Source organism: Camellia sinensis, chromosome 13 (assembly GCF_055761805.1).
Source record: "Camellia sinensis isolate YWXY chromosome 13, ASM5576180v1, whole genome shotgun sequence".
Classification (NCBI taxonomy): Eukaryota; Viridiplantae; Streptophyta; class Magnoliopsida; order Ericales; family Theaceae; genus Camellia; species Camellia sinensis.
Window position 1 is genome coordinate 47,637,566 of NC_138973.1, and position 11,369 is coordinate 47,648,934.

At 30.7% G+C, this 11,369-nt stretch overlaps 1 protein-coding gene across 7 annotated transcripts in view; it reads left to right on the forward strand.

Annotated features, from left to right (window-relative positions):
* Window positions 1-4,148, forward strand: part of LOC114281136 (MraZ) — a 42,433-nt gene extending 38,285 nt beyond the window's left edge. For 4 of the 7 annotated variants that reach the window (XM_082902182.1, XM_028223583.2, XM_028223585.2 and 1 more), the window contains exons 18-23: window positions 329-517; window positions 606-892; window positions 2,106-2,310; window positions 2,410-2,649; window positions 2,887-2,972; window positions 3,649-4,148. In XM_082902182.1, the coding sequence (XP_082758308.1) occupies window positions 329-517; window positions 606-892; window positions 2,106-2,310; window positions 2,410-2,649; window positions 2,887-2,972; window positions 3,649-3,811 (1,170 nt within the window). In that variant the 3' untranslated portion in view covers window positions 3,812-4,148. The remainder of the gene's footprint in view (window positions 1-328; window positions 518-605; window positions 893-2,105; window positions 2,311-2,409; window positions 2,650-2,886; window positions 2,973-3,648) is intronic. The other 3 variants (XM_082902183.1, XM_028223586.2, XM_028223584.2) reach the window with 1 other exon arrangement.
* The last annotated feature ends 7,221 nt before the right edge of the window (window positions 4,149-11,369 follow it).

Consider the following 11,369-nt stretch of genomic DNA (forward strand, 5'->3'; position numbering starts at 1 on the left):
AGTTAAGGAAATGATATTTCCAAAAAAGTTTTTGCTACTTCCAGAGAAATTCAGGTGAAATCAACCATGCTTGTGCTTTTGATCACAACAAATTTGTCCTTTCAATAACCCAATCCTTGGGATAAATATCCCTTAAATTTATATTAACTAATGTCATTTATTTATTCTGGACACTGGACAAATTGGAGTTGAGTACATGTTATCCTCCAGGTTCCCCAATCAAGAAAAAAGAATAATAACATTCCCCAAATGGGAACTTTCTTATAGGTGTTGGAAGACACTTGTCACCTGTTATGTCATGTATTAATATGAGTAGCAATTACTGCAGGTTGGAGCTACCCCTGACCTGATGGTTGCATACATTGATTTCTTCCTTGGTGGTGATGAAAAGCGTCTAGACATGGTAACAATAATACAGAAGAGATTCCCCTTGTGCATAATTTTTGGTGGGGATGGAAGCTATATGTCACCCTATAATCTTCACAGTGACATGTTGTTGACGAATCTTCTTGGCCAGGTCTCTTGCCAGTCTAATATGTGAGTAGCGTTACGAATTATTCATTTGAATATTTTTATCTAACATGAAAATTGTCTTTTCATTCCAGCATGTCCCTACAACTGTCTGGAATCGTTTGGCAGCTGGCTTGAATGCCCAATTAAGGACAGTTAGGCATGGATCCATTCGTTCTGCTCTAGTCCATGTTGTCAATTGGATCAGAAGTCATGGAAACCCTCAACTTGAGTTTCATGGGGTTAGAATTGAGCTTGGATGGTTTCAGGCTACTGCTACTGGTTATTACCAGCTCGGTACCTTGGTAGTGGTTGGTGATTATTCTCTCCACAGTCTGCACCAGTCTGATTTGTCTGACAGAAATCATGATGAGTCTCCAAGGTAACTTTGAGTAGTTCTACTGAAGCCACTATATCTATTTACGATTAATACTACTACTGCATCACCATATTTTGCACCTTCTAAAAATCAGGATATAATAATTACTAAAATTCAGTCTTCAATGCATGCCCCAGACTCCTGGACATTTTAATTGATTGGTTTTGTTATTGAAATCCTGAAATATGATTGTGGTGAAGATGTTGGAGTTTGTGGTTATTCTTCTATATCATGGAATTCACAAAGGCTACCCCTGGAACTTTCTCATCTGCTGTGCTGATGAGGAAACTTTTAGGTGGACATGTAACTAGAGCAAATATAAGTTTCCCATCCTTTTCTAGATTTTGGGCTGAGAAAGAAACAAATGGTTTGGCAATCTGTAAAAATATTGTGTTTATAGAAGATGCTAAAGACTTCATTGTTATCATGAGGGGTACCTTTTAATGCTATTAATTTGCATTAATTAATGAAGATACTGTGTGTGTATCATATATAATTAGATGAGTGTTGCCAAACCCTAATTGGAAGATAAGATGCAGTTGAAGGTGTACAATAACGACTGATGACAACAACTTTGAAAATTGTTTTGAACTTGTACCAAACAGTCACTTAAAGTCAGCATAACTAGCAGTTTTCCACCCCCCTCTAGCAATCCCATTCATACACATGGTAAGTTTAACAGGTTTTAATGATTACATTAACTATAATCAGCTTGTTTGGCAATAAGAGGTAGCTCTATCTGTCTTTCTAATTGGTGACGGGAATGTTTCCCCTAGTTGTACAGAGCATTCTCTAATCATTAGATTTTATCATTTACCTCCAATTGCTTAGATAAAGCACCATTTATTTTTCTTAATTTATAGGAGATGAGGCTGTGTTAATAAAGAATAGTGACAAGAGCAACAACCACCAACCAACCATAGACATTGTTACTATTAATAAAGGCCATTGCCCTGTCTTGGTCCCACTAATGTGGGATTGCTAGGAATTGAATGACATATAAATTACCTTTAGAATTATTTGCACGAAGTGGCTCTTGTTTGATAATCCAACCTTCTTTCATATTTTATTATCATTTTTATTTTTGTTGTCATACTTATTGCATATCATTCCACTGCATACCCATAAAAGTTTTACATGCTTTAGGTGATCAATTTTTATGTCTTATTTACATTTTAAGAATTTTCCTTTGTCTTCTTTTTGGTCCATATTCCAGGAAAGCTGCTACTTCTGCACTAAAAAGTCTTGAGCAACTGCAGCAGAGTCAGTATACAAGTAACGCATTATCACGTAAGAGGATTTCAGGTGGAATTAATGGAGGTCTAATAAATGATGCTACCGTGAAGTCTTTGGATGTTAGAAGGGACTTTCTATTTCCATTTTCTCGTCTACTGCACAACACGAGACCTGTTGGACGTGAGGTATTTGGTTGATATTAAAGGCAGCACCTAATTTTCATAATGCTTATCGGGATGTTATTTAACACCTAATATTAATATCCAGATATTTTTGTGTTTCAGGATACCCTGCAGCTGTTGATCTCGATCATGCTTTTGGCAGATCTTTCCGTCACCCTCCTTACATTGCTTCAGTTCTATTGGATGTCTCTTGGGGCTTTTCTTGCTGTCTTGCTCATTCTTCCTCTATCCTTGCTTTCTCCCTTCCCAGCAGGCTTGAATGCCTTATTCAGTAAAGGTCTCAGGAGAGCTTCACTTGCTCGCATCTATGCATTATGGAATGCTGCCTCTCTGTCAAACACGGTAAGTTTTACCCAGTGTCCAGTAGATTTTGCAAAATTACCACTTGCTTGTGTTGCTCCAAATGAAATTGGCTTAATTATGTTATTTTTGGGTTGTTTTCTATCCTTTGAGCATTAAGCCAAATGTTATAAGCCACCTGAAGAAATTATGAATAAAATTTCTTTCATAATTTTTCTGTTATAAATGGAAAGAAACTCTCTCATATAGCTCCAAAATTGATCAAAATGGCCTTTGCAGGTTGCGGCTTTCATCTCTGGCATGATTCATTATGGACTTTCCTCTTTACAGCCTCCTGAAGAAGCAAATACGTGGAATGCAAAAAGGTGAGGCTATTGGTCTTTTTAGAGAATCATCTTTGGAAACAATTTAGTGGTATTATCAGGGTGACAGAGTCATGTGCTTATGCATGCATCTAGGTGCACACAGGAACAAAAATTATCCTACAACCATGCTGGTTTGCTTTGGTATTTGCAGGTTGTAGACATTTTGCAAATCATAGTTCCTCAAAAACCTGTGGAGAAGAATATGAAATTATTCCCCCTAGTTTTTTTAAATAATGCCTAGCTAGAGAAGTGTGAAAGTGGTTCAAGCCGAAGGGGCTAATTGCAGGGAGAGGGTTGTAAAAATTAAAAAATTAAAAAGAAATTGCAAATAAGTTCCATCTTTACTGAAGAGTAACTCACTGAAATTACTATTCCTTTATTTGCTCTACCCATTTTATCATGCTAAATGATGATTTTTTTTTTCTTCCTAAAAAATAGTAATATAATGTAATTGCAGAAACTGGACTCTAGTCCCCTGCTGAAACCATCACCTTATATAGCAAGATGTTTCATAAAATATGACTATTGAGTTTTAGCATTCTTCTTCTTCTCTCCCCCCCCCCCCCAAACCTATATTTTTGCAGTTTTGTGTGGGGCATGGATTGCATAGCTTAGAATTGGTTTTTTTTTTCTTTCCCCTTTCTGGTGGATTTACTAAGCTTTTAAATTCTCTTAGCATCAGGGAGGACGACATGTGGTGGCTTCTACCGACGATCTTGCTGCTTTTCAAGTCAATACAAGCTCGTTTTGTTGATTGGCACATAGCAAATCTAGAAGTTCCAGATTTTTCTCTCTTCAGTGCAGATCCTGATACTTTTTGGGCACACGAGTGTAGCTAATGACATAAAAGAGTCTGAGTGTGATGCTTATAACACCAATGAACCCAGCCCCACACAGTGTAAATATGTTCACACATATGTACAAAGCCGCGATATACGTGTGCAGTTTTGTTTTATAACTATAGGAGGACAAAGAACTATCGATCCTTGTGTGAAAGAAGGTAAATAGAGATATAGATTTTTCATTCTTTATTCAATCAACATTATCCAGATTGAAACTCATCTTATTATTTACTAATAATTTGGGGTAAAATGTCTTTGTATAGCACACGAGAGATTGTAGATAGTTTATATCTGTTCCAAACTTTTCAATGGGTGAAACTTTAGATTGTTAAAATGGCCACTTCATTACGGAATGGATTGTCCTATCAATTCTTTGTGATAAATTATAGGAGTTGCTAAAGTATGGTCGTGCTTCCTGACATGAAAATGGCTCTTAAAAGTATCCTGAGAAAATCAGGTGTTTTCATACGTTTCGCTTGGCAGGAAAACAAGCTGAAACTGTGAAGTTTGAACCAGTGGAAAAGTTTTTTTTTTGGAAGACATTCATGAAGGGAAGTCCAGATCTTCGTCAAGGAAAGACACCCCATGGAGTTTAGCATAGTTCATCGAAGAAATTGAATAAGAGTCCTCATTTTCCAAACAGGTAGGTAAAAAGAGTAGATGTGAATTTTACATAGATGCAAACCTGGAATGATATAACAGTCTATACTACAGTTTAACCATTACAAATTTCGTCATTTGTAGAAGAATGCCATTTAAATCAGCTTGTCATCCCCTCGTGTGTGTGTGCCGAGCCCTGATGGCATTGTTGTTAGATGCAGTACTATACAGCCTGCTGCAACTTCATGTGAAACTGCACATGCAGAGATCAATTTGGTAATCTTGAACCTATATGTTGCTTTTTGGCATCAGGATCTGCAGTGTCTATTACTTGGATCAAGTCTTTGAGATTCTTAGGTGGTTATATTTACAAAAAAAAAAAAAAAAAAAAACAGAGAACAAGGTAAACAAAAATCTTATTGTGCGTTGTTTGATTCGGTCCAAAACGTTGTTTTTGATATTTTTTAATGTTTGGTATGACAAAAACAAAAGTCTGAAAAACATTTTCAATGCTAAATGGAAAAAAAAAATTATTTCCAAACTAAAATCTAATCAATACAACCACACCATCACTTCCACTATAACCACCACTACCGTCGCAACCATACCCTCACAGCACCCCCACCATCAATTGTTAGCTGACATGAAATGTAATAGTAAAAAATAAGAGAACTGCGATTCTCACTATATTTTACTCTAAATACAGTTCTTTCTATGTATATAATTAGCCATTGATCCGTGCAATGTACGTTCTATTTTTTTTTAAAAAAAATATTTTATGGTACCATGTGTGTTACAAAAAAATAATTAAAATGTGGTTTTAATTATTTATTTTGATAATATTGACGTCATCGTCTCATAAAATTGTTACTAAAATACTTATATATATATATATATATATATATTAATTTTAGTTAAATTATTTGTGTATTTTGATAATTTTAATTCTATCGTATTATAAAAGTGTAATTATTATATAATAATTTTGATTGATATATAAATTATAAAATAGTAAAATAAATACTCATTTTAACATTAAAAATACTAGTTAAATTAGAAAAAGAATTAGTAACATAAAATTAAAAGTAATTCTAACTATTTAATTTTCTTCCATATTCATTTGGAAAATAAAATATGCAGAAATAGAAATTATATAAAATTTATTTAAAAAATTAAATATAAATACATTGTAGTTGGATTTTCATATAATGATTTTATATGATATACATATACAATTATAAGATTGTAAAATAAATACTCTTAATTAAATTAAAACATCAACTATAAAAAAAATTTAACGACAACTAATCAAAAATGAACTACATAACATTTAAACCCAAAAAGAAAAAATAATGAAAACATTCAAACGATAGATACATCCCAATACGTGAAATGATTAATTATCTGTAATATGATGTCAAAATATAAAAAACTTACTGTTCAACAATTGAAAAAGTAACTCAAACAATAAATTAAAACTTTAAAGATTCCTCGAGAGTATTATTGTTATATAGTTTTTTCCTCATGTGAGTTGTGATTATATAAAATAATATAAAAAATGAAATATAATTTCATAATTATTATAAAATTTAAATGACAAATTCATAATTTAGAATAATATAGAATTAATATTGAGTATAAAATAATGCACGAAAAAAAAATTTAAGTAAAAAAAAATCCTAACCCCCTTGAAAAAATTAAGAAAAAAACCGTAAATACAAAATTGGTATTGAGTTTGTAGATCTCAATTTACCATAAAAAAATATATGAAAAAAAAATATTTGTGAAATAAAATTCATATAAAATAGATAAAGTTACTATAATTTAAATTAAGTTGAGTTTGTGTAAAACTCTATATGTAATTAAAAAAATATATACTGACGCAACTCTTGTAGAAAAAAATATGCCTTATAGTGTGCCACCTAAACATGAAAAAAAATACTACTTTTAATAATATATATATATATATATATATATGATAAAAATAAAAAATTGAATATATCTGAAACAAAGTAGAATGAGAATAGCGATTTCAAAAATAATAATAATATATTTAATTTAACTAGCTTTATTGGCCAGAGAGACTTTTTTCATATTAAGCCTATTTTGTATCTTAATTTCCAAACTAGGTCTAGTTTGGACGGAATTCCCAAACTAGGCTAAAGCGCTATTACAAACCGCGCTTTCACTGTTTGGAGCCCAAAATGTGATGAATAGTGAAAGCGCTATTGCAAACCACGCTTTTAATTAAGAAAGTGTGGTTGTAAATCACGCTTTTAACATAAATTTTTTTTTGAAAAAACCACGCTTTCACTGTGCATCTTGTTTAATTCGTTTTCTGAAGAAAGCATGGTTCCAAACCACGCTTTCACTGTGCATATAATTTTTTATTTTTTTTTTCTGAAGAAAATGTGATTGTCAATCACGCTTTCATTGTTCATATAATTTTGTTAAGAAAACGTGATTCACAATCACGCTTTCACTGTTCATTAATGAAAGTGTGGATTGGAACCACGCTTTTACAACTTATATAAAACACGGAAAAGCCCTCATTTGCAATCACGTTTTTACACTTATTTCGATCTCCTCCCTCTCAGACGACTCCTCTGCTTGCTCGAGCTCTCCTTCTGCTCTCTGATTCGCACTCTCGCTCTACCTCTCCCTCTGCTCTCAGACTCTCACTCTGCTCTTACTCTCTGTCCGTGGTATGGCATCTACCTCTCTGTGTCTCATTTCAATCTTATGTGATTATTGTGTTTGTGAATGTGTGGTTTTGAATTTGAAATTAGAAATTAGGGTTATGAAATTATAAATGTGTTAGGGTTTTGAATTATGAAATGTGTGGTTAAATGTGTTAGGGTTTAGAATTATGAAATGTGTTAGGGTTTTAAATGTGTGGTTATGAAATTATGAAATCATAAAATGTTAGGGTTTTGAATTGTGAAATCAGAAATTATGATTAGGTTGGTTTATTGTTAATGTTTGGAACAAAATGAAATTATAAATGTGTTAGGGTTTTGAATTGTTAATCAGAATTGTTAATGTTTGGAATTAGGGTTTTGAATTGTAAAATGTTAGGGTTTATGATTATGCTCTATGGTTTTTAGGAATTTTTTTTAATTAAGAATAAAATTATGCGACTTGAAGTTCATATAATTCAGAATTGTTAATGTTTGGAATTAGGGTTTTCGATTTGTTGAAATTAGGGTTTGGAATTAGGGTTTTCAATTTGTTAAAATTATTGTATATTTTTTGAAATTAGGGTTTGGAATTTTGTATTGTGAATAAACCAACCTATATTTGTTGAATTGGAAATTTTATAAAATTGCTTGTTAATATAAGGAATTTTTTTTAATTAAGAATAAAATTATGCGAATTGAAATTCATATAATTCAGAATTGTTAATGTCATATTATGAAATTCATATAATTGAGAATTGAGAATTAAAATTCATATTATGAAATTCATGAATTGAGAATTAAGGTGGACTGGCAATTTCAATTCGAGGTCCACATGCTTACATATATATGATTATTTTGTTCCAGAAAATAAGATTGTAAACTGTATGATTGAATTCAAAATCTGAAAATTGAAATGAATCTAAAAAATTCAAAATTTGAGAGTTTTGATAATAAAAAAAAAGGATCATGTTCTCATAAAGTCAATTTAAAAAAAAGAAATCATGTTATCTTAAAGTCAATTTTAAAGTTAATTTTATTCAGTATTTTACCTTTATTCAGTGTTTAGAAATTGGATTAAAATCAAGACTAAAATAGTCAATTTATTATTCTCAAACTAATTAAGGGATTAGTGTGAGTGATCCATTCCCTTTTGAATGAATTATTTTGCATTTGATTTTGGTCTAATCTCTTAATAGATATTATCCGTTGCACTTAATTCATGCATTGTGTAAAATTAAAAGATAAAAGTTGATACAATTAGAGCTTCAAGAATCAAATTGATTTGAGACAAGAAGCAAACTGCACGATTAGGAATTCAATTTGCCTTTTATTACAAATGAAAATCATCTACATTTTTTTAGGGGAAAGATCCGCATCAAACCCAAAAAATTTATACAAATTTTGTTAGTATACATCGCTGCTCTATTAATTTTTTGTTTTTAAGTTTAATCTTTAATATCAAATTTTCTTTTTGTTTTTCTTAAATTTTAAGGAAGAAGTCCTAATAATTGGGTTAATTACTTAAAAGTCCTATTGGGAATGTTCATGTTCCATTAAGTTCTCTTTCTTTTTTGTTATCCCATAAAATCTTATTTTAAAAATATTTATTTATATAAAACTCATCTCGTTGTTAAAAGAAAAAGGAATTGTGTCAATTCCTTGAGTGTTAGTAGAAAATTATTAGGTGTTACAAGTGCACCACATGACAATATTATCCACTAATCACCAAGCATTATACCTTATGCCTTAATACAAAATTGTAGGCCCCACCCTCCCCATCAATCATAAATATTTTGAAAATCACCTAACCATGCCTCAAAAGTACTAGATATTTTCTCTTATTCAAATAGTATTGCTGATGTGAAATTTTACTTTCTTTCTTTTTTTCAAAACTTACAAATTTCATAATTTTTATTATACACATTTATTTTTAACAAAATATATATTTTTGGAGTTTACACAATGAGATTTATCAAACTCGACCAATATTGAATATAAAATTTCATAAAAATAAAATATTATTTTTTTAGTTATACAAAACTAATAATTTCTCAGTTTGCGAAATTATCTAATAAAACTGAGAAAATTATTTAATTATGTAATAGAAAACCCAAAATATGAGACATAAACACCTAGAGAAGACTTCTCTTTATAATAGTACTAGATATATATATACCTTTATTCAGTATTTCACTTGGTAATATCAAGGTGGGGTTGTATACATGAATCTGCCGTCTATTATTTGACTATACTATTTTACCCTCTAGGTGTATTTATTCAATTCAAGACATTGTGCATATTTAATAAAGGGAAAATTTCACTTCAATGAGCATGTCCAAACTACCCATATAATTTGGAAATAACTATAATGTTCTTCTGGTTTATGGACTAAATGAAGTATACCGTCAAACGTTCAATCCAAGTTCACATCAAGTGTGAAACATGTGCTAGGTCATAAGGGGGTTATGTTCTTATTTTCAAATATCAAAGGTAAATCACACATGGAGTAAAGCAAAGGGGGTTAATGTCAATTTTATCTTTCAAAAAAATGACAAATATGAATTTCATAATATGAATTTCAATTAAAAATACTAAGTGTATGGAAAGATTAACGTTTTTTCCTCAGTTAAATTTCATGAAACTAATCTTTACTAAATGAAATTATTCAAAAAAATATATATTTAATTTTGACTCAATGGTCCATCATCCTTGCTCTTATGCCTTTAAGACAACAATTTTATCCTATATATATATATATATATATATTTCTTCACATAAATGAATTAAAGAGAATCATCAAAAGAGGTTTAAGGATTCAATCGTGGATTGCTAGAGGCTGGAGATCTCTCTTTAATGAGTTTTATTTTTCTGTACACTCTTTGAATACTGAAATATGAATTTTGTTACTAAAACTGTATAATTCTAAGTTACAATTTTTCGAGTTATATGAAGTTCTTAAAATTTCGTCAGGGAAACCCCCTTCTATTTTCTATTTTACCATGTTTGTGGAATATTGATTTCTAGGTTTAAGATATGCACATTGATGTAGTAGTTGTTGACAAATTGCCTTTTGTTTTTTAGATTTTGAGTTGTTTGGAAATTGTAATCAAATTTCAATACCAGAGCTTGCATCATGAATTGATTTTTACAAGAAAAAAATAATATTGAAAGGATACTTCAGAGCTGTTTTTTTTAATACCAAAAAAAATTATTTTCAAAAGCAAAACTCATTCTGTTTTTTAGACTTGCATTGTTAACAAAGAAACTGTAAATGGTTGATGAATATTGGACTTTAATTTTTTAATGCGAAGAAATGGAGATTGATTCAAATAGTGGTGAGAATATCATAAAATGCTAACATTTAATTTTATAATATTGTAATAGAAATTTTTAAAAATTTAATGAGCTGAATTTGTAATACATATAATAGCATTATAGTAGAAATTAAAATTTCGTCACAAAACTTAAGAAAATTTGAAAAGGTTTTTGAAATGGGTATTGAACGAGCCAAAATGAGCTTTTTGTTTGAATTTCATAACAAACCTCTATGACCTCTAAAAATCTAAAAAGTGGACGAGGATTACTATTTCACATAGTAAATAACTTTGTCATTAAGGTCCCTTATGGTACAAGTTTGAGCAAATCAAATTAACTTATCTTTAATTGTCCATAAATTTGAAGAATTGGATCACCAGTTTTAAAAAATGAAGAATAATGTTTGAAACCTCTATTTTATATTATCCAAATCAATCGAGTTCTTTCAACTCAATGAGAAAAATAATAATTTCATACAAAACTTACACTATGATTTAAAATGTTTGTATGACTTATCCAATTACTGATTACTTAGATAAAGTTATTGCCTCACAAGTAATTCTAATTAAATGATTTAAAATTCATATAATTATTTTAGAAGTAAAATTCGATATACGGATATTGTTGATATTTTAATGTTTATTGTTTCATTGAAGCAAGTATATGGCAACTGTTCCAATTATCTTCTACTGGGGGGAAACATAATTCGGAATCCCGATGAAAGTGTGTCATATGATGCTGAGCCGAAAGGGATATATGGGGTGCAACTTGGCACCACACTTACCAATTTGGAGGAGATGTTTATGTCCAAGGTGGCAAGTTACGGGGAAACTGTCCGATTGATCTTCAAATGTAGATATCCTTATCGCCAGTGGCAAGCAACCAGCAAATGCAAAATATTACCGATCAATGACGATGAGGCATTGAACACCGTATTAACTATCGGTGGAAGTTTCCAA